The following is a 27892-nucleotide window of genomic DNA, read 5'->3' as shown; positions in this document are numbered from 1 at the left end:
TGGGAGCTTCTCTGTTGACTTGCTATTTGAAGTGCCCAATGGCCAACATGGAGCAGTTGTTGGGCATGTAGCTCAAAGACCAAAGCCAACAAAATTATCAGCACCATCCAGGCAGGCAAAAGTTTAAACATGGGATGACTTCCCAGCATATATAAGGAGAAAGTTCTCAAATGGTGGTCTGTGGAATTCAAGGAGCCAATAAACACAATCCACACGACAGGGATGTGTGGCCCAAAGTGCTGAAAGTACCATTGAGGGAGGTAAATTCAGCACAGGCAAGTTTTGTTGTTGGTTCGGTTTGATTTTTGTTTGTTTGGTTGGTTGGTTTGATTTGGGTTTGGTTTTTCTATTCAGGATTACTCTGTGTATCCCTGACTGTCCTGGAACTAGCTCTGTAGGCCAGGTTGACCTCAAACTCACAGAGGTCTGCCTGCCTTTGCCTCTCTAGTCCTGGGATTAAAGCCTTTCGTCACCACCGCCAGCCAGGCAAGTTTTCAGTATAGGTGAATTGGGAGAGAATGCATGAAAAAAAACACAGCCCAAGATCCCTTAATGCTGACGCTTGAAGGAGATGCAGCCAGGGCATCTTACTAGTCCTTACTAGTGCAGTGCTTGGAAACCCCCAGAGCTGTGAAGGGTACTCAAAGTCCAATTTGCTATGGTTTGACACTAAAATAAAAAAGCTTGGGTTGACAGAGGCATCTTTTATGAGTGGATCACATATATTTTTTTCACCCTGATACTGAAAACTATGTCCAGAGTACTCTCACCAACTAAGCATTGCTATCCTAAAAGGTACTTTATCTGTGGGGATCCCTGCAGGTGTCGAACAGGGAACTGAGCCCCACAAAGAGATAAGAATGAAAATCAGTGCAGATTGACTATCAACATGGACCAGTCTTCTGGGTGTCTAATAACAGGTGTTTTATTTCCAGTGTATGTAAGTCCAGCATAATTTGAAAAGTTTCCTGGTGTAATACAATCTCCATTGTACAAGGAAGCATAATTACATTGAAATCCCAGCACTTGGGAGGCAGAGGCAAGTGGATCTCTGTGAGGTGAGTTCAAGGCCAGCCTGGTTTACAAAGCAAGTTCCAGACAGCTGTATGTATGTATGTATGTATGTATGTATGTGTACACACACACACACACACACACACACACACATATACACACACAGAGAGAGAAAACGTGTATGTATGTATATATATATATGTGTGTGTGTGTGTATTCTCTATCACAGGGCTGTTATATAGAGAAACACTAACAAAAAAAGACAAAATCACAAAACAGACTAATATTTTCAGTGGATTTAACTGTTCATTCAAATTAGTTAAATATGTGTCTTCAAGGTGAAATCTGATTTATCAGTACAATGTTTTCAATCATAACAGTATTCTAAATGAAATGGTAGGACAAGTTAAGGCACACCATTTAATGGATTTCTATACACTGTCTAAGCACAGTCCTATTTTTGAATAGCAAAAATATTTAGCCTTGTGTTTCAATGTGATACATAATTTGAAAACAGATTTCAAGATTTCTGGAGAAATAATATTTTGTCATATTTACAGCTCCATTTTCAATTGACATAAACACACGTTACCTGCCATTTTGTTCTGTTTTTATTCTTTTATTCTTCGTGTGGATGAGTGCGCAGGTTGGAAGACAACCCGTAGGAGTCAGTTGTCTCCTAACATTTCGAGGGATGGAACTCAGGTGGTCAGTTTGGCAGAAAGAACCCTCACCCACTGAGTCATCATGCCAACCCAGGTCCCTACTAATTTTCAAATGGAATCTTCCCAGGAACAAATGCCTTAGGCTTCACAATCACGCCTTACTCATGCCATTGCTTTGTAGAAGTACCTGTATTTGTGAGCAACTATTTTCAGGGATGAAACAGTAAAATTAGAACCAAAACATCTGACATTTCAGAACACACATAATTTCAACTCGTTCCACTGAACCAGACACCTTGCGTTTATTTGCCGAGGCAGGGGTGGGTACGCATTGTACCTGGGCATGCACTGGTAGCCAAACGGTAACTATCAGGAGTCAGCTCTCTCTTTTCAACATGTGATCCCAGGCGTTGAATGCGGGTCACCAGGCTTGGCAGTGAGCACCCTTACCTTCTGAACTATCTCACTGGCATTCAAACCAGATATTGATGAGCTGATTTATCAAATACAATGTAAAATATATAACTAGTTTTATGTGTCCCTCTTTTCTTACATTTATTTTTTAAGTTTATATTTGCTTTTAAATTTATTTATTTTTTAAATATGATTCCTTGCTGTGCATGTACGCCAGCAGGCCAGAAGAGGGCATCAGATCCCCTTATAGATGGTTGAGAGCCACCATGTGGTTGCTGGGAATTGAACTCAGGGCCTCTAAAAAAGCAGCCAGTGCTCCTAACTGTTGAACCATCTCACCAGCCTGCCTCTTACATTTATTATAAAAAATTTTTTTTAACCAATGGAGCTCCATTACTTAGATACGTTCATTTATCAGCGATCACATAGTTGGGACCTGCTCAATTATTTTAAGACTTTCCCAACAGAGCTCCACATTTCACTAGTATTTATGTATTTAATATGTGATCCAAGGCAGCTCTTCATCCAGTGTGTCCCAGGGAAGTCAAACGGTTGAATACCTCTGTACAAAAACATCAACTCATAAATGCAGACAAAATCAATCACCATTTCACAATTATTATACTCAAGCAAGAATAGTTAGTGGATGCTAGAGTTGGTAGAAGTTACAGTAAGAACTAGATAGATAGTTTCATAGTCTCAAAGTAGCTCTACATTCAACACTAACGACAAAGAGATAAACAGTAATCTTAATGGAGAAACTTGACACACATGTGTAACGGTTTGAATTGAAAAGCTCCCCACAAGTTCACATGTTAAGCACTCGGTCTCAGGTGATGCTGTTTCTGAAAGTGGTGGAAACTTGAGGAACTGGAGCCTAGCAGATGGAAGTAGGTCTCCAAGAGCATGCTTTTGAAGGTCTGTTGTCCCAGGTCCTTTCCTGGCTCTGCCGTAAGATAAACAGGTTCTTCCCATTCTCCGACCATCACGGTGTTTTTCCCCTCACCATCGGCCCAGAATCAGGGAGTCAAGGACTGTGGGCTGAATCTGTTGACACCAGGAGCCGAAATCAGGCCTCCTTTTAAGTTCCTGGGTTTTTTGTTTGTTTGTTTTGTTTAGTTTGGTGTTTTGTTTTTGAGACAGGATTTGTCTGTGTAGTCGTGGTTGTCCCTGGACTCACTATGTATACCATGCTAGCCTTGAACTCAGAGATCCACCTGTCCCTCCAAGTGCTGGGATTAAAGGTGTATGCCACCATGCCAAGCTAAGGTTGTTCTATAAGTATTTGGCACAGCACTGAAAGAGTAACTGGTGTGCCACCTTAGCTTGGTGTCTTGGTTATTCCATTGCTGTGATGGAACACCATGGCCAAGGCATTTAACTGGGGGCTTGCTTACTGCTTCAGAGGGTGAGCTTGTGTCCGTCGTGGCAGGGAGTGTGAAGGCAGGCAGACCTGATACTGAGCAGTAGCTGAGAGCTTATATTCTGATCCCCAGGCAGGAGGCAGAGAGAAACTGGGCCTGATTAAACCTCAAAGCCCACTCCCAGTGACACACCTCCCACAACAAGGCCACGCCTCCTAATCCTTCCCAATCAGTTCCACAAACTTGTCAAACATTCAGATATTTGAGCCTATAGGGGCCATTCTCATTCAAACCACAAGAAGTCTTCACCAGTGGAACAGAACACCATTATACCATCAAGTCACACTGAGAACACATATCATTACTGTGGAATTCCTGCCAGACAATCAAAGTTGGAATCTAACATGAGCCAAACACAAACTGGAGATTATTCATCAAAATAGTCAGGGGTGGGGTTATAGCTTAGTCATAAAACACTTGCCTAGCATGCACAAAACCCCTGGTTCCATCCACACACACACACCCTCTGTCATTCACGCACGCACGCGCGCGCACGCGCGCGCGCACACGCACACACACACACACACACAGAGAGAGAGAGAGAGAGAGAGAGAGAGAGAGAGTCCATACTGTTCAAATAGGTCAGTTGCTCTAAAGAAGGCTGAAGAGACTTGGCAACTGAATGTAACGAGGTCTTGCAGGAGCAAAGGTGTCCTGGGTTGTATTTTGTTTTGTTTGGGTTTTTGTTTGTTTTTTGAGACAGGGTTTCTCTGTGTAGCCCTGGCTGTCCTGGAACTTGCTCTGTAGACCAAGCTGGTCTTGAACTCAGAGGTCTGCCTGCCTCTGTCTCCCGAGTTGGTTTCTATTTTGACAGACTATCATATAGTTTAAGATGCCCTCAGACATATTTTACAGCCAAAGGCTACTATGAACTCCTGATATTCCTGCCTCTACCTCCAGGGAGTGTTGGATTACAGTCATGTGCCACCGTGCCCAGTAATGCTGGAGGTCAACCCCAAGGCTTCACACGTGCCAGACATGCTCTCTTCCAGTTGAGCTGCGCACCCAGTGTGAATAGATCTTCCTGCTTTGTTTGGCTTTTTTGATGCAGGGTCTCTCTACATAGCCCTGACTGGCCTGGAACTCACTATGTAGACCAAGCTGATCTCAAATTCAGAGATCTGCCTGCCTCTGCTTCCTATGTACTGAGATTAAAGGCATGTATTACCCAGCTCTGTGAATAAGATCTTAATGTTAGTTTCCTTGATAGCTGAATTAAGGATATGAAAAAAGAAATATTTTAAATTTATTTATCTACTTATATATTGGGATTTTTTTGAGATAGGGTTTTTCTGTGTAGCTCTAGCTGTCTTGGAACTCATAGACCAGTCTAGCCTTGAACTCAGAGATCTGTCTGCCTCTGCCTCCTGAGTGCTCAAATTAAAGGTGTTCACCACTACCACCACCACCACCACCTGGATGCGTAGACTCTTTTTATCAAGCTGTGGGCTCATAGAAAGATCCTCAGTGATTCTATGAAAATCGACAGTGGGGTGTATTTTAAGAGGGGGTCCACCACTTTGCTAAACAAACACCAGACTAGTAACATTTTCTTTCGACACTATGATTTATAGCTGGGAACGTGATGCTGATTACATGAGGCTCAGGAATGGCCAATAGCCACAGGACAGAAATGTGATACAATGGTAAGAAACACAAAGATTCGGGGTATAGGAAAATGGCATTTGGTTTTAAGACCCTCTTTTACACCAAAGAGGAAGCAGGGCAGGGACCCTGCTGCTGACCCACATCACATTCAAGGCCTCCTTACTCTTCCACCCTGAGGTAGGTCAACTCCACTTTCCCCACTTTCCAGATGGGAAAATTGAAACAGAAAAGATAGCAAGAGTAAAGCTACCTGATGGTACAGAGGAGCAAGGGGGAGGTGGCGGTATGTCTGTCCACCCCTCAAACAAACCAGCAAACTAAGCTTCATCTTGCGAGCTGAGGCGTCCCTTCTTGTGCCTCATTAGAAGTGAGGGAAATCCCAGTTGTGACACTCCTTGGCCTCTGGCCGCCACCTGTGTCTGTCCACAGCAATTCACAGGCACGGAGTAAAGGGGCAGACGGAAGCAGTTCCTGCTTCCCAGGGAAAAAGGACAGAAGTCAGATTCGGAGATCCCCTGACTCCACACATCTTCAGCCATAGGCTTTATGGGGTGTGTGCCTGGAGGTAGAATGCGCCTCACCGGAAAGTTCTAGGTTATGCCCGCCCTCAAAGCCTAGACTTTCCTGCGCGGCCACCGACCTCCTGCCTGTGTCTTTCTTAAGCAAAGATTCGTAGCTCTTGGCCTCAGGCTCCTGAATCACTCAGTAACTGGTCATCTTTAACCAGAGCACTGCAGCAACAGAGCAGACTTCTGTGGGAAAATTTGGTCCCCCAAATGCCACACTGGCCAACAGTAATGGACCAGCTAACCTGACCTTGAACCTGTTCCAGGGAAATAGCCCCACCTATGTAACTTGAGGCTGAGATATCTTCCTTAAATGAGTCCCTAACTGCCCAGCTCAGAGCACCAGGATAACGTGGACTAGGCTATGGCAGGAGCAGGTGTATCTGCCAAGAAAAGCTCCACAAACCCCTTCCCTCCCTATTGTACAAAAAGGGCAGGGAAACACACAGGACCAACCGACTAAGGAGGAGGAGGATGACTCTCAGGATGCTGAGACAGTCCATGGGACACCACTGTGAACAGCCCCAGCCAGAGAAAACCTGAAGCCCTAAGGAGACAAGGTGCTAAGAGGGATAGGAGCCTCTAACTAGAACCTAAATTATCTACAGCAGAGATAAAATTCCGTCAGGAGGCCCACTCTGGTCTCACTGGTCAGGCCTCTATGTGTCTGACCAGTTGTCAGGATGGTGTAGACAGGAGCGGGGCCCTCTCCAAGGACCAGGACTGGTTGTAAAGGACTGGAGGGCTCTGTGTCATAGGAGAGTGACTCCACCCTTTCCTGGGGAGTCACACCCAGGCTCCCCTAACTAGGGAGTCCTACAGTAGGGCAGAAGCAGCATTCTGACCCCTTGTAGCAGCACACCCAATAAACAGCCATTTATAAGAACTCCAAATCTCAGCAAGCACCTGGGGAATGGCAGTCCTGGTAGCTACCAGTCACTTCCTTCTGGCCCAGAAGAGATGAAGGGGCCCAGAGAACGTTCTCGGGGGGGTCTCCAGAGCAGAATGAACACCTGGATGGCGATGCCAGCAGGGTGACAGCCAGAAGGGAAGATACGGTGCCTGGTGTCTCCTCCAACGTTCTAGGCATCCACATCCAGACCAGGTTCCTGGAAATGTGACTGCTTCCTCAAGTTAAGCCGGGCACACTTGGGGCACGTGGTTGAGTTGTCGTAATAGCAGTCCCTGAGGTTAGAAAGATAGGCTGGATTCTGCACGGAAAATGTTACGTCCTGGGCTAGCTCTCAGTATCTTCCTGCAAATCGGCAATCAAGCTCAGAGATGCTCACAACCATAGAGCAGAAGCAGAATCTACATCCAAGTATGATTTACCACAAAGCCTAGTACATAGGTGCTGGCCTCTACTAAAGAGTCAGGCTTCTAGTAATCGTACCCAGCTCTATGCTTTTTTTTTTTAAATTTGCATATTTGTACCTGAACACGTGAAGGTGGGCACACACACACCACGGGACACCCACGATACACCAGTGGAAGATAGGAACAACTTGCGGGAGGTGGTTTTTCTTCCACCGTGCAGGCTTCAGAGATCAGAACCAAGCAGGCTTGGCAGACAGCTCCTTTACCTACTGAGCCATCTTGTCAGTCCTCTGAGCTCTTTCTTATTCGGCCAACGCCATCATTTATCAACACTAATGCAGTGTCTACCTGTGATTCCCAAACTGTTTGTCCAAGTATAATAGGGCTCGGCAGACTCCTCTGTTATTTTGGTTTTTAAACTTTTCTCTTCAGGCATGAAGGGTAGCACAGGATTGGGCCCATCTGGCCTGTACTGATCCAGAAACAGTAACTCGACTGTAGGTGCAGAACAAAGCGGTAAGTGGACCCTGTGTGCGAGCCAGGGCCAGGAAGGCTCTAGAGGCTAATACGGGATATTTTAAGGAGCAGTGGTCCAGTGCAGGTGTTTATTCTCAATGGAACTTTTTTCCCCCTTGTGACAGGATCTCATGTAGCCCAAACTGACCTCAATTGACCTTGCTATGTAGCTTAGGATGACTGAACTTGGATTCTTCCGCTATTGCCTCCCAAGCGCTAAGATTACAGGCATGTACTACCATGCCTCATTCTATTTTGCACTAGAAATCAAGCCTAAGGTTTCATGCATGCTAGGCTACATTCCTAGGCCCTTAATGGAAATTTTTTTAAAATAACTGATTTATTATCATCTTATGTGCATTGATAATTTGCCTGTAGGTATGTCCATGTGAGGGAGCCAGATCCCCTAGAATGGAGTTACAGACAGTTGTAAACTGCCACATGGGTGGTGGGAATTGAACTCGGGCCCTCCAGAAGAGCAACCAGTGCTCTTAACCTCTAAGCCAGCTCTCCAGCCCCCTTAATGGAACTTTTAATTTGGACGTAGACATCAGGGCCTAACTCCAGCAAAGGGCTCTGAAAACCAGACAGCAAAAGTCCAAATGTCTGCCTCCTGGGCAGCAGTGTGAGGTTCCACAAGACCAGCTGCAGCCAAGGGCGAGGGAAGGCATTCTGCTTAGAAGACAGGGAGGAGCCTTGAGTACTTAGCCAGAGTGAGCCACGGGCCACACCCACCTGTGGAAGACAGCTGAACAGTCGGTGCACACAGATGTATGGCTGTCAAAGGGGAACAGCACGTCGCCTTCTTTGCAGAGTTCGCACACAAACCCCTTGGCTTGGCACCGCTGTTGGAAAAAGAATCAGGATTAGTGACTGGCAAATAAATGCCAACTCAGGTCAGGAATACACTGGCCAATCCAGACCCTGAGGACTGGTGGACGGGACAGCTGAGAGTCTCCTCTAGATAGGGCCACGATCACAGAGGGCATGGGGAGACCCACCTCACAGTCCAGCTTGATGTGCTTGGCAAAGAGCGTGTGGATCTCCGTGAGGGAGCAGCTGAGGCGGCCCATGTGCACCTCCAAGAGGTCCTGGATAGAATACATCTCATCGTTCTCCACAAAATGCTGCCGGTCCTGGAGCTGTTGAGACCCAGCAGGTGTGACCCCGAATGCAGAGAAAGGGTTCCCCATTCCCCACCCATGGCCCAGAGTTCTTGTGGAAACCCGCAAGTTTCATAGGGCGTCTGTATAGGGACCTCAAGAGCCTGGAGAAGCCAAATGGTCGCTATGGCCACAGCAACATTTCCTGATCGATGCCCCATTTCACACATTGATAATGTCCCTCCAGCCACAATGGCTGCTCAGTGTGCCTTGCCTTTGACCATAGCTATCCGTGCCTCTTCCCGGTCCTGGTCTCTGTTTAACACCTTCCAGCTCACCCCACCCCTTGCTCTGCTTGCTTCTATGTACAGACTCACACCCTGACACACTGCCTATTTCCCTTGCCTTCCTGACCCATTGGCCATTCCCGAAGGGCCTGTTTGCTGACTGCTCTCATAATTTTGGGGGGATGGGGGTGGTTTCGAGACAGGGTTTCTGTGTGTAACAGTCCTAGCTGTCTTGGAACTTGCTGACTGTTCCCATAATTTATAACAGTGTCCTGAGATTACTTATTGAGCAAAGCAGTGAGTCTTTTTTTAATTTCTTTTTTTAAAGATTTATTTATTTATTATGTATACAACATTCTCCCTCCATGTATGCCCATACGCCAGAGGAGGGTGCCAGATCTCACTACAGATGGTTGTGAGCCACCATGTGGTTGCTGGGAATTGAACTCAGGACCTCTGGAAGAACAGTCAATGCTCTTAACCGCTGAGCCATCTCTCCAGCCCCCCTTTTTAAAAATTTCTATAACTTTATTTTAGGTGCATGAAGGTATCAGATCCCCTGGAACCGGAGTTACAGACACTTCTGAGCTGCCATGTGGGTGCTGGGATGTGAACCCAGGTCCTCAGGGAAGTGAACTCAGGTCCTCTGGGAGAGCAGCCAGTGCTCTTAACCACTAAGCCATCTCTCCAGCCCTAGTATGTGAGGCTTAAAACTTTTGTTCTGTACAGTCTGCCTGCTAAGGTGAAAGCCACCTCCATGAAGGCTCAACACAATGATTGCTTATCTTAGTTTCTCAAATTGAGATCATCAGAGAAGGCTGTTGTGTGCAGGATATTTGACAGTTTATTATGATGACCTTCCCAGAATAAAAAGTTCGGGAGACTTCTAGAAGCCTAACACATCTATCTACTCTGCTCTCTGAAGAGCCTGAGCAGGAAGAATCCTGTCACCCTGGCTCTCAGAGACCTGCCCCTTAGCATCCTGACCTGCAGCAGCAGCCGCGCCTCCATGGCCTCCTTGCAGGTGATGAAGTAAGGCTTCATGAGCAGGATGTCCTGGCGCAGCTTCTGCAGGCACAGACAACAGCGGACAGCTCAGCCATGGCACACGGGTGGCACCGTGGCTGTTTCTGTAAGGCTAAGGAGCTGGTTTTGTACTGGCTTCATAGGGGCCATGCTCACAAGTCTGCTTCTCCTTATACCATGGGTGACAGCAAGGGCAGTAGCGACTGGGGAAGGTGCCCTCAAATTCCACAAGATGGTCCTACATTTGAGTGGGTATCCAACCTCAAGGGCAAATCACAGTTTCTGGGCTACACAGGATCTTGAGGTCTGTTAAACTCGCCTCTTGAGATCTCCCATTCATGTCACTTTGCTCAGTCCCACAGATAAGCGGTGAGCCCACCCTGCTGCCTCAGCACTAAGTCATATCCAACAGAGTGGACCAAAATCCTAGGCCGATGCCTCGACCTTGACCATTCTCCTTGCTCTGCCTCAGACCCCTGCCCTAAAACATGGAATCAAAGTCCTTTCTACTACCTTGCCTACGTCATCAGCTCCTGCCTGACCTACAGCACCTTCTAACCTCTGCCCCGACTCTTCTGGCAACCAGTAGCTAAAGCCATACAGAGCTGCTGAAAATGTCTAGTTTTCACTTGGACTGCTATAAGTATAGGGTACACACTAGAATTCAATGTTACAATACACACAAAAAGAGAATAAAATATCTTGACAAGTTTGTATGTTGACTGCCTATTATAATATTTTGGTTCTATTTGGCTGAATAGACTTTTAGATAGGCGTAGAAGCACCAACCTGCTGTACGCCCACACTTGGAAGGTAGAGACAGGAGGGTCAGGGTTCAAGAGCAGCCTTAGCTATATATCAGGGCCAGCCTGAGCTACATGTTCTACAATGCCAGATGTATACAGTGCTGGGGACTTAACCCAGTGCTTCCTGCATCTAAGCTAGCAATTCTAACGAAGGAACTACATTCCCAGCCAGGTAGGTAAGTAGGTAGACAGATGATAGATGGTTGATTGATAAATGGATAGAATTAAAATTCTCTTTCTCTCTCCCTCTCCCCCTCCACACACTTTCTGATAGGCCCTCTGACTACCAAGCGCAGGCCGATCTCGCACTAATGATCCTTCTAACCATGTCCCCTAACATCACAGGGATGAGCCACCACCCTAGGTTCTGCTTTTCCTAAGAGATTATTAGCGAATTTAACATTGTCTCTATGGTTGTAATATTTTCGATTCAGCAGATAGACAAGGAGCCTGCAAAAGCAGGACACCTCCTCTGCTCAGAACCTCCCATTGCGACAAGCCCATCCGGACCCCGGACCCCTAACCGGGGCCCAGCCTCACCCGGATCTCCACCAGCTCTTCCACGTAGTTAAACAGCAGAGGGTTAATCTCCCGGAGCCGGAGCACTGGCCGAGACACCATCAGGGTCAGGTAGCGCATGCTGCAGCGGGACACCTGCAGGGGTAGCTGAGTGAGCTGCTCGCAGAGCTAGGGCTGGTGGGGCCAAAAACATGCCCGCCCTCTCCCTGCTCTCCCTCCCCAACCTCGAAGCCACCACATCTCCAAAGCCCAACCTTGCTCGGGACTTTCCCTCCCCACCCTCAGAGCTACCGCAGGTGGGACTCTCCCTCCCCACCCTCAGAGCCACCACATCTCCAGAGCCCAACCTTGCGCGGCTCGAAGTCCCAGTTGTGTACCACTCGCGCGGGGATGACGGCCAGGTCGTTCCAGTGGCAGTGACTGCAGTAGTACTGGCCGGTGTAGTCACACTGCCGGGCCTCACTAGGCACACCTCCTGTGGGGGCCAGGTGGTTACAAAGTCAGGGTAGCTATTAGGACCATGTGGTCCATGCTCCCTCACCAAGGCTGCAGTAAAGAGTAAGCTGAGTTAGGGGTTCCCTGCCCCACAGACTCAACTTACCCACTCCTACCCAGGAGGCCCTCAGCCATCCTAGTGTCCCAGCACCCTTTCTACTCATCAGCAAAATGAGACAACAGTAGTAAGACAGAAGGAACCCCTGCAGGGACCCCACAAGTTCATAGTAGTTAATTTTTCCATCTCTAGAATGTGATTATTTTTCATTTTCTTTTCTTCTGCACAGTTGGGATGAAACCAAGAACCTTATATATGCTAAGGCAAGCATTCTTTTCTTTCGCTTTATTTATTTATTATGTATACAGTGTTCTGTCTGCATGTATGCCTGCAGGCCAGAAGAGGGCACCAGATCTCATTACAGATGGTTGTGAGCCACCATATGGTTGCTGGGAATTGAACTCAGGACCCCTGAAAGAATAGCCAGTGCTCTTAACCTCTGAGCCATCTCTCCAGCCCATAAGCAAGCATTCTTACACTGAACCATATCCCCAGTGCTGTGTCATTTGTTCTCCCCTAGTCCTTGCCTTTGTGGGCTCTCTGTGACAGTGGGAAGACAAAGGCACTGTAGTCAGAGGTCAGACATCACCCCTGTGTAACATGACAGGGGCCGGCTTGTCGGGGTATCTGTCCCGCCCAGTGCTCAACAGCTGGCAAGCCCCAAAGGAAAATCAACCACACAGAGATCTCTATAAGTTATAAAACTGATTGGCCCATTAAGTCAGGCTACTTATTAGTTCTTATAACTTATCTTAACCCATTATTCTGATCTATGTTAGCCACATGGGCTCAGTACCTTTCTCGGTGTGACAGCTTACATGTTGCCTCTTCGGTGGTCTGTACAGGAATGGCTGAGAGAGCTTCTGCTTTCCAGAATACTCCCAGTCTCTTTGCTCCACCCCTACTTCCTGTCTGGCTTTCCCGCCTATACTGCCTGCCTGGCCAATCAGCGTTTTATTAAAATATGATTGACAGAATACAGACAATTCTCCCGCACCACCCCTGGAGAGACCTGGACAAGCCATGAAACAGCTCCAAACCATCTGTTCCAATGCAACCTGAAGGGGTGCCAGTAACTTCCCTTTGTGGCATCCCCAAAACAAGGCGCTTGGACGGTGCCGGCCCCAGGCCCTCACTCAGCTGCTGGGGTACAGCATCTCACACACCAACTGGGAGCCCCTCCTGGATCGTCATCTCTGCCACTGCTGTTCCCCAGCTTGGACGAGGACCCCATCTTTCACTCACGCAGGGAGATGGGAGCACGGCACTCGGCACAGCGGTAGTCCTGGCTGTCCAGCCCCGTCTCAGGGCAGATGTTCAGCTCATACTCAGCCTGGTGACTAACCTTGGAGCTGACACAGGGTTTGGAGATGAGGTTCAGGCACTTGCTGTGACAGCGGTAATAACACCCTGCAGCAGGAAAACACCATGTCTCTCAAAAGTCGCGGTGTGGATCGCCACAGCCTAGGATGGCCTTCAGTTGGACTGCTCTGCACAAATACCCCCTCAGATCCCTCCACCGTCCTCATCACCCAAGACTTTCTCCTTGTACCTACTGAGTGGCTCAACCTTTCAAAGATCCTCACGTCTCTGGACCCTAAGCTTTGTCTCGTACTCATGACTCACACATCTAAAGTCAACCCACCAGTAGCATCCATCAGACCCAAGCTATCCAATGAAGCTTCCTCTCTTACATCTCAACTGTCTTCTCTCATCTTCCATCTCAGGTTTCAGTGGCTCTATCCTTCTGGGGTAAAGACAACAACATGAGTCATCCTGACTCCTCACTTAGTTCTGGAGCCACACTGACCTCACTCGCACAGTACCCAAGCTTCGCCAAAGACAATCCTCTCTTCCTTCCAGCTCAACTCATCAACCAGAGTCTAACTATTCACACACAGCAATGCCCTTAGTCCCCATACCTCATCCTTCCTCCTTAGATAATACTCCTGGTTTGGGCCCTGACTCCCAAGTGTTTGCTTAAATTGTCATATGAGTCTTTTCATTCTACCAAAAATAGTACCCACTGTACCTCTATAAGTCTTATTCCCTTTCCATTGTCCTTTACAGCACTGTCTGACTTACCAGCCCACTTCCTAATCTGGTTTCTCATACAGAACAGTCCCATCATTCTGCAATATTCCCTTTGTACTATCCAACATGGTAACCACCAGACTGGCCTGGCTACTGAGCATTGTGGCTACTGAGCATTTGTAAAGTAGATAACAAAACTAATCTACATATTCAACTCAGGTGAATTTAAATTTCAAAAACCATCTCTGATTCCTGCCATTATACTAGACAGCTCAGATCCAGAATCAGGGCCAGCGAAGGCAGGCACACTGGTCTCCTCAGCTTCTCTTATCTCCAGGGCACAGCAGTGCCTGACTCTCTGTACATTCCTGACAATTGGACATAAGCCACGTCTGGGAGCAGAGCTTATATAGGAGTGGGTCTTGGCTCACCTGTACAGGTGTACCAGGTCTGAATGAGGCCCCAGATAATGGTATTGCACTTATCACAGGTTTGCTTGACGCTCTTGCTCTTCTCCTTGTAGAAGCGGTGCTCTAGGAGAACCCGGATATTGGGTTCTTCCTCATTGGGATCCTGTAGGGGAAAAGCAACGGAAAGGTCATAGGTGAGCTAAGCTGTAGCTCCTTCCCTTCGCTCAGGAACCTCAGCAAATGTTTCAGGAACTGCTTGTAGCAGAGTTTGAGTTTCTGCCCAAACTCATGTTCCCCTTCTCTCTTTAGCAACAGAACAGAACAGGTAGCCAGGTACCAACTCTCAAGAACATACACTATGGGCCTTGGCCTGGAGGGATGGCTCAGCAGTTAAGAGCACTGGCTACTGTTCCAGAGGACCCGAGTTCAATTCCCAGAAACCACATGGTAGCTCACAACCATCTGTAATGATATCTGGTGCCCTCTTCTAGTGTACAGGCATACATGCAGGCAGAACACTGTATAAAAAAAAAAGACACGCACAATTTTTCCCAGCCTCTTTGCATCCAGGTGCTGTAAAGACCCGAGGGCCCAGGGCTCTAATATTTCTGGCTGTTGCCTGGATGAACTGAGTGGTCTTCTTTCATGAGGAAAACACATGTGTATCTCATTAAACTTCTGTATCTTGGAATATGCTTACTATCATATATCCTTACCTAGTTCCCAGTGGATATTCTACCTTACACTCCCAGAGTTTCAGAGTCAGTACAAGGGACACAATAACAGCCAAGTCAAAAATCCCACACTTGGGATGACAACCTGGACCTCTGTGGCTGGACTGTATGATACACTGTTGCCTCCTGTCCACACCTTCAGGTTATCATTCCCCAGAGGTTGTAGGTCTAAAAGAATTGTCAACACACTTGCTTCAGTGGGTGGTCACAAAACTAACCAGTGGCTGTGATGGTTTCAGGAACAAGCACATAATCCAGGACTAATCAATTACTGTGAATGTTCCCTAAACTTGTGACCCATGCCTGGCCAATCAGTCATAACTGACCTCCTGCCCACACAAGGTAAACTTGTGGAAAGACAGGTTATCGGTTACTGAGGTCATCTCTGCCACCTCCGAGAGCCTCCCTGAAGGTGGATTCAAAACAAAATAGGTCAAAAGAGTCAAAAGAGTACAGGGTTCCTGACATTATTAGAAGCCTCCCCACCCCGAAACGGTTAACAAAACAATCTTTCCTCCTTTTGTTCTAAGCACCTTAGGATTGGGTTTCTGTCCCTCACAATCAGAGGAACTGTACTACCAGGGAAGTAACCAGCCTCCATTTTCATCCTGCTTTTTCTTCCTACCTCAGCCTTTCAGAGAACAGAGAAGACCCAGCCCCTGTAAGGAGCCATGGGCACCCCGTCCTCCTGCAGTTCCAGCCATGCTGCAGGCTGGTCTGCGGTAGAGCAGGTCCGCACCCACCTTCAGTTCCTGCAGCTTCAGCCGGAGGTGGATCAGCCTCACCACAGCATCTTTCTGCTTCTCTGACTGTTCCGGCAGCTCCAGAATCACCTGCTTGCACTCTTCAATTGCCTGCCGCAGCTGCTGGACATCAGAGGCCAGGAAAAGACCCTGCCCAGATTGGAAGGCTACAGTCAGATGACCACCTAGAAGTTCCTCCCCACAGAAGGTAAGCTGTCCTTGGGAGTAGTCAGGCATATAGCAGACCTCAGCTTGCTCAATTCCCAGGAGAGTTAAGAATCCACTCACAGTCAGGTGGTGGTGTGCGCCTTTGATTCCAGCACTCGGGAGGCAGAGGCAGGCGGATCTCCGTGAGTTCGAGGCCAGCCTGGTCTACAAGTGCTAGTTCCAGGACAGGCTCCAAAGCTACAGAGAAACCTTGTCTCAAAAAACCAAGGGAAAAAAAAAAGAATTTACTCATGCTCCCTGCTCCTAGCTGCACCAATCTACCTGCAGCTGGGGCTGGGGCTCAGTTGATAAAATGCTTGCCTAGCATACATAAGGTCCCGGCTTTGGGCTCCAGCACCAAATAAACCTTACTTGATGGTCTGTGTAATCCAAACACTCAGGGTGTGGAGGCAAGGGTTAAATAGAACAAATTGGAGGTCAGACAGGGTTGGAGACTTGTCTCAAAAAATAGGAGGAAGAAGGGGAAAAAGGAGTTAAAAGTCATCTTTAGTTACATAGCAATTACATAACAAGTTTGAGGCCAACCTGGGCTGCTAGAGAACCTGTCATCAAGACAGAATAAGAGGCTGGGGAGATGACCTTCAGGTAAGTGCTTGTATGAGGATCTGAGCTGGGACCCCTGCACACAGATAAGACACTGAGTACAGCAGAACACATCTGTAATCCTAGTGCATGGGGAAATGGAAGCAAGCGATCCCAGTGGTCAGCTGGTCTTGCTGAGTAAGTGAGCTTCAGGCTCAGGGAGAGACTCTGATAAATAAATAAATAGGGTGGAGTAGGTGAGGCAGGGGCAAATCTGATCTACATAGTGAGTTCCAGCCCAGTCAGGACTGCATAGTGAGAGCCTATCTCAAATAAATAAGGTGAAGAGCAATAGAGGGTACCTACTGACAGCTGCCTCTACACACGTGTGTCATGTACTCATGTACCGACACATACACCAAACACACAATTAAGAAAATATTTTTTTAAAAAATGCCAGGCCTGGGGGCGCAGGCCTTTAATCCAGCACTTGAGAGGCAGCACTTGGGTACATCTCTGAATTCCAAGCCAGCCTGGTCTACAGAGCCAGTTCCAGGACAGCCAAAGTACAGAGAAACCCTGTCTCATGGGGTGGGGGTGGGAATTATGGCTAAGAGCTGGGAGCGTTGCTCTGTAGGACAGTGCTTATCTAACATGCCAGAGGCTCCCAACATTGCACGCTTACGCACACACTTCCTCTTCAGAAATCTAAATCCAATAGCTTTTTTAGTCATGCTGTTTCATTTCTTACTTTCTTTTTGTTTGTTTGTTTGTTTTGTTTTGTTTTTGTTTTTCAGACAGGGTTTCTCTCTGTAGCTTTGGAGCCTGTCCTGGAACTCTCTTTGAGATCAGGCTGGCCTCAAACTCACAGAGATCCGCTTGCCTCTGCCCGCCGAATGCTGAGATTTAAGGTGTGCTCCACCACCTCCCGGGGCTGTTTCATTTCTAAAAAGAAAGCTGAGAAAAGAGGAAGAGGCCTCTGACTTAAAGACCAAGCAGCTGGCGAAAGAAGCAACCTAAAGCAGCTCACCCCAGACTCGGCACCTCTGAGTGCTTTCTCACAGACTGACCCAGAAGCTCAGAGCCTCGCTAAGGCTTCAGACCTAGAATGCTGTTTCCAGGTTCAGATCTCAGAGCTGCTGTGGGTGTGGGTGTAGGTGTCAGCTGACTCTGCCCTCAAGAGAGAGGTACAGTCTTCCTTCCACACAGTGGGCTTTCAAAAGACCCAGGCAGAAAGACAGTGGTGCCCTTCCTTCCGCACTGGAGCTCACTTTGTGGCTAAGAGGAACTCCGAGACATGCTCTCAAAACCACTCTGGGCTTGACTAACCACTTGAGAGGCTGAGGCAGGAGGACAAAAAACTCAAGACCTGCCTGGACTACAAGGAAGTTTTAGGCTAGCCTTAGAAGCTTAGGTAGAATTAATTTCAAAATGAAAAGTTAAAAATGGGAAACTGAGGGCTGGAGCGACGGCTCAGCCGGTAAGAGCACTTGCTCCTAACTGGTGTGGTGGTAGTGGCCCATGCCTTTAATCCCAGCACTCGAGGAGGCTGAGGCGGACAGATCTCTGGGTCAAGGCCAGCCTGGTCTAGAGTGTGCCCCAGAACAGCCAGGGATACACAGAGAAATGCTGCCTTGAAAAACCTAGAGGGGAAAAAAACCACTAGTTCCTCCTGCAGAGAATCCTGAATTCAGTTCCCAGTACCCGCAGAGGGGTTCACAGCTGTCTATAATTCCAGCTCCAAGGGATCCAATTCCCTCTCTGGCCCCACAGGCACACAAGTGGTGTACATACATATATGCAGCCATTCACAAATACACACAAAACAAAAATAAATAAATAATTTTTTTTTGGTTTTTTTTCCGAGACAAAGTTTCTCTGTAGCTTTGGAGCCTGTCCTGGAACTAGCTCTTATAGACCAGATCAGCCTTGAACTCACAGAAATCCGCCTGCCTCTGCCTCCCAAGGGCTGGGATTAAAGGTGTGTGCCATCACCGCCTGGAAAAATAAATGTTTTTTTATAAGAGAGGTTTGAGGCTGGGGATACAGCTCAGATGGAGAGCTCTTGCCTAGCATGCATGAGGCTCTGAGTCTAAGCCCTAGTGTGTACAGACACACATAAAAATTACATACACACAAGGCACACGTAGTGGCACACACGTTTGATCCCAGCACTCAGGAGTCAGAGGCAGGTAGATCTCTGTGAGTTCATGGCCAGCCTGGTTGACATAGTGAGTTCTAGGACAGCCAGAGCTACATAGTAAGACCCTGTCTCAGAAAAAAATTATATTCACATATATAGTATATGCATACATCTGCATGAACAAAGCCTAAAGGTCACATAAATAGATGAAAACTCCCAGGCATGGTGGCACATAGCCCTATTCCTGGCACTCAGGAGTCAGAGGCAGGTGGATGTCTGTGAGCAGGGACATTCTGGTTTACATTGTGAGTTCCAGGCTAGCCAAAGTAATACGGTGAGACCCAGTCTCTAAATAAATACAAACAAACAAACAAATAAATAAATATAAAAGAGGAGCCCCGCTGCCCTTCCCCAAACTGTCTCTAGACCTTCAGATTCTGAAGATGAAGGCCAGGTGCCACATCTGTTTCATATTCGAAACCCAGGAGCCTTGGCTGACTTGGGAGCCATTGAGCCCAACAGAAGCAGCTAGCTAGAAAGGAAGCTGCACTGCAGCTCTAGGGTGTTTGGACCACTAGCGCCTGGAAGTGCTGTGATGAGGCTAACACCTAAGGAAGGGTCTAGACTCCAGAACTTACCACAGGGCGGGAAAAGTGGTCTTCAGACAGGCCAAGATCCATCACGCGCTCAGAGTAGTGGAACTCAGGCTCCCCAGCGGGCAGCTCAGGCAGAGTCTCTGGAGTGAGAGGACATGAATGAAAGGGGGCAAAAGGTCCACCTGCTGCTCTTTCTCCTCATTACCCACAGACGTGGCTGGGCTGAATAGAATTGAGTCAGAGTGTAAAGGTCTGCTCTGTCCCTTTAAGAGACAAGCCACGCCCACTCCCTCCCCTGTCCACTGAGGCAAGCTGATCTTCAACTTCCAACCTGAGTCCCTCCTTTTATCTCATATTCTCTCTCTCTCTCTCTCTCTTTCTCTCTCTCTCTCTCTCTCTTTCTCTCTCTCTCCCCCCCCTCCTCCCCTCCCTCCCTTCCCTCCCTCCCTCAGAGGCAGCTTCTGTCTCTCCCTTCTCCCCATTTCCCCCCCTTCTCCCTCCATAACCCACTAAATATATAGCCAACTCACTCTGCATGCTGTCTATCTCTTGGCTACCGCGTGGCTCCCTGCCAGTCACCTTCGGAGACCTGCGGCGTGGTCTCGTGGCGTGCCCATCCATTTGTCTTTCCTCGTGGGTCTAGCTGCCCCATCGAGGTCTCTCACCCACCTCGCGGCTCCCTGCCTGGGCTGGAACTTCCTGCCCCTCATGGCCCACTGCAGACACTTGGGGAACTGCGCCGTCCCTGCCTGGGAATGGCAGCTTTCGGGACCCGCTGCCCGCCGCCACTTTGGGAGTCTGCAGCATTTTACTTAAACCATAACACAGAGGTGCCCACAGAAAGTGGGGACCACTTAGCTGTCTGTTTCTGTCTGGTTGGTGTTTGCAAAGGACTCTGTCTCACTGTGGAGACCAGAAAGCACTAATCAGAATTACAAGTGAAGGGTTCCAGTTTCTGATCCCCTAGTAGGAAGTCTGACTCTTGGGTGCTTTGCTAAAACAATAATAACAACAAAACCTTATGAACCAATACTGGGTATCTCAGAGAGATCCACAAGATAGCATCACAGAGCCATCCCAAACTGGGAGTGGCCATACACGCCTGCGATCCCAGCAGCTGAGAAGCTGAAACAGAATCACCAGTGTCAGGCCAACCTTGGCTATATACAGAGACCTGGTCTCTAAATAAACAGATGAATAATCCCAATTTCTAAGACGAGACACCACCAACTGCCTAAATCACAAAATTCATGAAGTCCTGTGTGAACTTCAGGCCACCCTGACAACTGCTCTGGTCCCAACACTCTTAACTACTTTATCCAAAAATGACTGCCTTCGTCCCTTTCTGACCCCAAGGAGGTGAGGGTCTATCCACAGACATTTCACCCACTGGACTCTTCTCCCGAGACCTTAGCTCTGAGTTTGGTCTAGTGTTCACTAAGAACATACAGTGTGAGGACCGGGAACTCAACGGTGATTCTCCAGACTCAGATCCCTGCCATCTAGAAAGTGTTTATTCTGGTAAGGAAGACAAAGGAGAACCTCGGAGCAGGTAGGAAGGGTCACGTGCAGAAAGAGTGGCAGGGCAGGTCTAAGGTGTCAGATCTCACAGCCCTCACTCTGCACCAGCGCTCACCTTCAGAAGTGACTTCTTGGGCCTTCCCACTGGGTTCCTGTTCATGTTGCCTTGGTCCAAGTGGCTTGTTGAAAGGGTTGAGGTGGGCCTGCCGGAACCGAGCCAACTTCTCATCATATTCCATAGCATCCCACCTGTGGGGCCCAGCAGGACTGAGATGAGTGTCCAGGCGCGCCATGACCCATCCCTCTTCTCCAGTGTCCTCTCTCCCTTCCCAGAGGCTGGGGACAGTGCAGGGCAACTCCACAAAGCAGCCTCAATCCTTATCCTCCCCCACAGGCCACCTCAGCTCCTCTAACCGGGCTCTACAGATAGTGTTCTCTCGGTGATAAGGGCTGACCCAGGGTTCAGGTGTATTCCAGGGTGCCAGATGCAAAGTCTAGAATCCTAGGCCCTGCTCCTATGCAGGGGCTCCTTTGGCCCCAGATGCTGGAGGGCTCTAGCCCTGGAGCTACTCAGTAGACTCTTTGCTAGGCCTCAAATGGCACATTTCTCACATGACCCCAATCCAGCCAGGCCCTTGCTACTAGCCTGTTCCTAGGAGAGTCACCTCTTGGGACTGGATCTTCCTTCCTGTCCCCTTACTTGAGTTGTTCCATATAAAGCAGAGACCCAAGAATATCAACCCTGCTAGAGTGTTCACCAGTGACTTCTCTGAAGCCAAATCCAAAGCCCATCCTTGTCCTGCTTCGGGCGGAGTGACTTAGGCACTCTTCCCTGGTCCCAGCAATGCATCTAGGTTCCAGCAGAGGCTTGTACCTCTTGGGCCTGTGTTCCAGTTCTGCCTCAGAACCACACGGTTTGAGTTATTCCTCTAGCTTCCCGCCATAGGATCCCACGTAGTAGGAAAGTGTTTAGCTTCCCATTTCTAAGAAGATCACTAGGCTCGTTCCCCTCCCTAGAGCTCAGCCTACACTGGGAACACAAAGCTGGTGGTTCCTGGCAAAAAGGGAGGGGCTGGATCTGAGTAAAACAGAAGCAGCTGGAATGCAGTTCTCCCCTTATCTAGTTAGGCCTCATTCCATAGCGTCTCTCTGCCTGTTTCCTCACCCAGAGGTGGGTCACTGTGGGTGAACTTAGTTCTCAGGCACTCAGCACAACAGATATGGGTGGCGTTCACCTTCAATCCCAGTGTTTGGGAGGCAGAGGCAAGCAGATCTCTTTGAGTTCAGGCTAGCCTGGCCTATAAAGCAAGTCCAGTTCTAGGACAGCGAGGGCTACACAGAGAAACTCTATCTTGAAAAAGAGACAAAAAAAGAAAATGTGCTGGGCGGTGGTGGTGCACGCCTTTAATCCCAACACTCGGGAGGCAGAGGCAGGCAGATCTCTGTGAGTTCGAGGTCAGCCTGGTCTACAAGAGTTAGTTCCAGGACAGGCTCCAGAGCTACAGAGAAACCCTGACTCAGAAAACAAACAAACAAACAAACAACAAAAAAAAAATTATGACTCTTTCTCTGCTCTTCCACTTGAAAGTGAAAGCCCAAGAGCGGCTGGCCCTGCTCGGGTCTCACTGTGTGGAGTGGGAACCTGTACTGATGGCCTCTCTCAGCATCTACATGGGCCCTCTCCAGAGCCATGTGCCCCATAGGACTCCCATAGGAGTCCTGCTGCCTTTGCCTCTGTCAACAGAAGGCCGAAGGCAGTGGTTCTCAACCTATGGGTCTTGACCCCTTGGGCATGGTGGGGTTGAATGACCTTTTCACAGGGGTCACATATCAGATATCCTGCACATCAGATATTTACATTATGGTTCATAACAGTGACAAAATTATAGCTATGAAGTAGCACCAAAAATAATTTTATGGTTTGGGGGTCACCACACATGAGGAACTGTGTTCAAGGGCCAAAATGTTAGGAAGGTTGAGAATCACTGGCCTAAGGGGACGCAGGTGCCCTGGGCTGATGACTTTGGGTAAGTCACACAGTGTGCAACAGTCAGGGGTCCCCAACTAATGCCCAGCACCTCCCAAGAATCCTAAGGAATAGCCAGGGTGCAGGAGAGACTCGGCCACCCCCGCGTTCACTCACCCTTTCATCCTGAGTGAGGAGTCGTCATTGTGACATGATTTCCCAGTCTTCCCTGCACCTAGGCATGGTAACACGACTACGTTCTGATCAATAGGACGTGAGGAGGAGAACGATCACTCGGGACTTCTCAGAACTGTTCTTCCGCCCTTCCTCCTCCATCTGGAATGCAGATGTAAGGGATGAAGCTGGCACGAGCACCTGGAGCTATGTCAGAAGCCGCAAATGAGCACTGCCATGTAACACGACCCAAAGCAACTCCATCTAGCTTAGAACTGCTAAGTCAAGTAGGCAGCTTTCAGTCAAGTCAGGCAGAAACAAGCCTGTTTAGATCACTGCTATTGGAAGGGAGAGTTCTTGTTCCTTGTAGCCAAAATAGAGTCTAATAGATGGCTCCAGCCCCTCATATGGCTAAGATGAACAGCCTCGACGTGAATGCTAGCTCTGCCAGCCCCACAGCCTTTCTCTGCTCCCAATGTCTCATGTCTCAAAAGAGGAATTATAATAGTACCACGCAGGGTTAGGCAGTAAATAGGGACAAGACAATCACGGGGGAAAAGACACAGACACTCTCTGCCCTTAATCTGTAAAGCCTGCTATTCACCCAGTTCCTCCCCTCTTGTTAGCACTCTGCAGATGCACCCACTGCCCTCCTCTTACTGCAAGAGAAAACTCCACCGGGCATGGGATAGGACAGGAGCTCTCCAAGGACAAACTGGCCATCTATCTCCATCTTACATGGGAAAATCCCCTTCAACAACAAGAAAGACGTTTCTTTAAAAAATAAGAAACCCTGTCTCAAAAAACAAAACACTAAAACAAATCTATGTATACATAATGGGCAGGGCATGGTGACACAGGTCTTTAATTACAGGCAGAGGCAGGCGGATATCTGTGAGTTCAAGGCCAGCCTGTATTATATAACAAGTTGCAGGTGAGCCAAAGAAACACGGTGCAGCCCTGTTTTAAAGTCTCATGACCAACAAATCCCACCCCCCCCAAAACAAACAAAAGTAATAAAACACCTTCAGTTTTCTCAAACTCGCCCCTCTGGAATTAAAACATCTGCCTAACAGTTCTGTAACCACCAAGACAACCTCCATAGGGTCTAGTATGAAGATTGTTATAACAATTAAATTCATTAATAAAAAGTCCCAAGCCAGATTGCGATGGCACACACCTTTAATTCCAGAACTCTGGAAGCAGTGGCAGGCAGATCTCTGTGAGTTCGAGGCAAGTGTGGTCTACAAAGTGAGTCCCAGGGCAGCTAGAGCTGTTACACAGAGAAACCCTGTTTTGAAAAACCAAAATAATAATAAAAATAATAAACAAATAAAATGAATCAATATATGGCCCTAATCTCTTGGCTGGAAGTTGGGGAGTAGTCCAAGGTAGAAAGGAAGGATGAGGGTGTAGTTTGGTAACACCAGAAACCGGGGTTGCAGCTGAGCAGTACTGACAGTCTGAGGTCAGCCCAATCTAAAAGGAGCTGGGTGAAGCGTGCGGGAGCCACTCCCAGAAGCCTTCCCTGGAAACCTCCTGATATTTTAGAATACAGTCAGAGAGGCAAAAAGGCCTTGGCAAGAATACTTGTCAGCAACTCTCCTCTGGGCGACTTTCCCCAAGAAAAAGGTTCCCTTACCCTTTTCTGATTGGCACCGCCATCACCTGATCTGGAACAAAAGCAGGGGATGTATTAAGCAACGGAGTCATTTGACCTGTCTGCCTAGTTTGGCTGGAATGAGTTTGGAGAATCATATTGCACGGACAACTGAGAACAAAGAGACAACATCCCAGCCTTGGCTGCTGGAAGCAACAGCTGGCTTTGAGTATGACACCATTTCCTATTTCCCCACCCATCTCACAGAGCTCTGCACCCAGAATTCATGGTTCGCCTCAAGGAAGGGGAAAACACAAAACAAAACTCTATTCCATCATGCCCTTGCAGAGCCCTCTTCTAAAGCTGATAACAACAGTTGAAACCCTCGGAGGAAAGATCGAGGGTCTACGGACGCATCAGAAGTACTAGGCGCAAATTCAGGGCGTGTTTCTGATATCAAGAGCCAGCGTCCCATGTGTTACCGTGGGTTCAGCAAGAAAAAAGTGCGAGTACAAGGACCACAGGAGGATCTGGTAAGGAACAAGGTAGATCCTATCTGATCATACTTGTAACAAGGATGGACGAGAAATACGAGCCAATCGGAGCCAGGGTTAACCATTCTCAACTACCCAAGCAGGTTCAGCAACCCCAGAACCGCACCTCACACTTATACCCACTACAATATGAATTCATTCTGAGGATGCTCCTGTCCTCACTGGTGCAGCTCTGTATGACATTCCTCACCTATTTCATAGCTGTGAAACCGAAAGCTCAGAAAAGTCCAATATCGCAAGAGGGCAAACAGTCCTGTGGTGCTTGGCTCCGGAGCCCCACACACAGTCTCTGACTGCCTCCCGGGGGCTGAAGGGGCGGGGGTCCCCATCAGTGGATGCTAAGCTTTGCCCCACGTAATGCGGGGACCAATGAGGTCACCAAGGCCTTGCTCACAGCGGAGAGCCAGCAGGCGGCAGCCTGGAGCTGGACGTCTAGCTTGAGGCCTCTGCCAGTTCTGCGCCCTGGGTGCGCGCGACAGAACTGGATCCTGGAGTCCGGCAAGTGGTGATCGCGTGCCGAGATCTGTACCCTTGCCTGCTTCCCCACCAGACCCACCAGTCGCCTGCGGAGGCCACTCCGCCGCTTACCTGGCTGCCGCTACATTGTACCGGACCGGCTGGCTACACTGTATTCCGTTGCCGCTGCTACACTGTATCGGCTCCGCCGCCCGTTGCTGCCGCCTCCGGCCAGGAGGTTCATAACACTGGCTGTGCCTCTGGCTCTCTTGATGTGCTTCCAAGATCCTGTCTCAGGGCTATGAGGTGCTTTTCTCGCTTCTGGAAAAAATTTCTTCCACTGGTAATTGCGTTCAAGCGAATGGCTCCGCAGTGGCAAACCCCTCAACGTTCCCACAACTCCAACAATGACATTCAATTGTCTCCAGGACACCACCGTGTAGACACATAACACCTCTCTTTGATAGAACCACACACACACACACACACACACACACACACACACACACACACGCACACACCTCTCTTTGATAGCAGGTGAATCATTCCCACTGAATGCACCTTAGTGCATTCCTAATCACGTTCCGCAGATGCTTTGTCAGGCCTGACTTCCAATGCCCACTCCATGGTAACCACCACAGCCATGGCAGCCTCACTATCCTCAACTTCCCCCAAGTCTCAGCCGGGCAACTAAAAGTGTCCTGGAGAAGTCTGCCTCAGACTTTGCCTCCCAGCTCTCTCACTAACCTCTCTCTTCAGCCCTAACAAGCCAGGTCCACACTTAGGACCCTCTCCTGCTCACCCTCTATGAAACACTCTTTCCTAACGACAGCCCAACGTCTCCCCAACACCTTCATCCTCGGTTGTCAGCAGAGGACTCTGAAAGGCACAGCCCTTTTCCTACTCATCACTGTCTGATAGCCCCCTCTTACATTTGTACTTACTCTCTGTTCCTCATCCCCAAAGCTAAGAGCTAAAGGCAAGCATTTTGTATTCTTTCTTCAGTCCTGGAAGCCTAGACCAGTGCTTGGACCCAAGGGTGCTAGTCACACAGGCCCAGGAACAATTGAATCCCCAGGTGAGGATGGTCTGAGCGGAAATGGTCTCCTTAGCAGGTGGACTACTCCATAGCCAGTTAGTAACAGTTACTGATATGAACCAGTATCTATAGTAGCAGTGAAACCTGTCCCTCACCTTCAAGGAGAGTCAGGGATGAACCCAGTTCTGCCTCTTTCTCAATTACCAGAGGTTTCGACTATTTTTCCTTTGATTCAACAGCATTTGTATTGATCACCAACTATATGTTATGCTCTGGCAACACCCAGAAAATAATACAGAGAAGACTTGATGAGGTTTCAGTACCCAAAGACCAGACAGACAGGTAAAAGAGATACATCAATCAGGTGTGTGTTGAGCATCAAGAAGGAAACACAGGCTGATAACGCAGCACCTATGATTGGAGAGGGTGACTTAAGATTTAAAGGGTAGAGCTGGGCGGTGATGGTGCATGCCTTTAATCCCAGCACTCAGGAGGCAGAGGTAGTTAGATCTCTGTGAGTTCGAGACCAGCCTGGTCTACAAGAGCTAGTTCCAGGACAGGCTCCAAAGCTACAAAAAAAACCCTGTCTCGAAATGCCACAAAAAAAAAAAATTAAAGAGTGGGGACCAGAGAGAAGGCTCAGCAGTTTAGAGCATTGCCTGTTCTTCCAAAGGTCCTGAGTTCAATTCCTAGCAACCACATGGTGGCTCACAGCCACCTGTAATAAGATCTGGTGCCCTCTTCTAGTGTACAGACACACATGCAAGCAGAGTACTGTATACACAACAAATAAATAAATCTTTTAAGATAAAAAGAAAAGAGAGAGGAAAAATGAAAGGAAAAATGAAAGACTTGGAAGGTAGTCGTGCACAGAAGGTCCACACTCCGCTAACTGTGCTGCCGCCGTGTCTCCAGTGATCCCCAGGAAGTTCTGGTACTTTTTCTGAGTACTCAACACCAACGTCGATGGGCGGCAGAAAATTGCCTTGGCCATCACTGCCATTAGGGCTTGGGGTGTTGATATGCTCACGTGGTGTTGAGGAAAGCAGACACTGACCTCACCAAGAGGACTGGAGAGCTCACGGAGGACGAGGTGGAGCGTGTGATCACCCGCATTCATAACCCACAACAGTACCAGATCCCAGACTCATTCTTGAACAGACAGAAGGATGTGAAGGACAGAAAGTACAGGTTCTGGCCAATGGTCTAGACAACAAGCTACGTGAAGACCTGGAGCGACTGAAGATTAGAGTCCACAGGGTGCTGTGCCACTTTGGGAACCTTCATGTCTGAGGTCAGCACACAACATCACTGGCTGCTGGGGCTTACTGTGGGTATATTCAAGAAGAAATGA

The 27892-nt window shown here is 48.4% G+C and overlaps 1 protein-coding gene and 1 pseudogene across 2 annotated transcripts; one reads left to right on the top strand and one right to left on the bottom strand.

Moving 5' to 3' along the window:
* Window positions 1-5065: 5065 nt before the first annotated feature.
* Def8 (differentially expressed in FDCP 8 homolog) lies at window positions 5066-25751 on the bottom strand. 2 transcript variants are annotated; one of them, XR_015736021.1, is made up of 14 exons: window positions 25632-25751; window positions 22893-23096; window positions 20865-20998; window positions 19271-19368; window positions 15740-15889; window positions 14284-14425; window positions 13064-13228; window positions 11613-11740; window positions 11287-11400; window positions 9902-9982; window positions 8526-8666; window positions 8260-8369; window positions 6598-6876; window positions 5066-5596 (listed from the first exon to the last, which is right to left on the bottom strand). XR_015736021.1 is itself a non-coding variant. In XM_087900561.1 (13 exons), exons 2-13 carry the CDS (start codon window positions 22898-22900, stop codon window positions 6774-6776), a joined length of 1374 nt encoding a protein of 457 aa, XP_087756687.1. In that variant the 5' UTR covers window positions 22901-23096; window positions 25632-25751; the 3' UTR covers window positions 5066-6773. The 2 variants fall into 2 exon arrangements, 1 of the variants encoding a protein (XP_087756687.1); XM_087900561.1 differs by having other exon boundaries at window positions 5066-6876.
* Window positions 24963-27892, top strand: LOC148118551 (small ribosomal subunit protein uS13-like; annotated as a pseudogene).

This window comes from Myodes glareolus, chromosome 22 (assembly GCF_982192425.1).
Source record: "Myodes glareolus chromosome 22, mMyoGla1.1, whole genome shotgun sequence".
Taxonomy (NCBI): domain Eukaryota; kingdom Metazoa; phylum Chordata; class Mammalia; order Rodentia; family Cricetidae; genus Myodes; species Myodes glareolus.
Note: the sequence above shows the minus strand (reverse complement) of the source record. Positions and strands in the feature narration are given on the sequence as shown.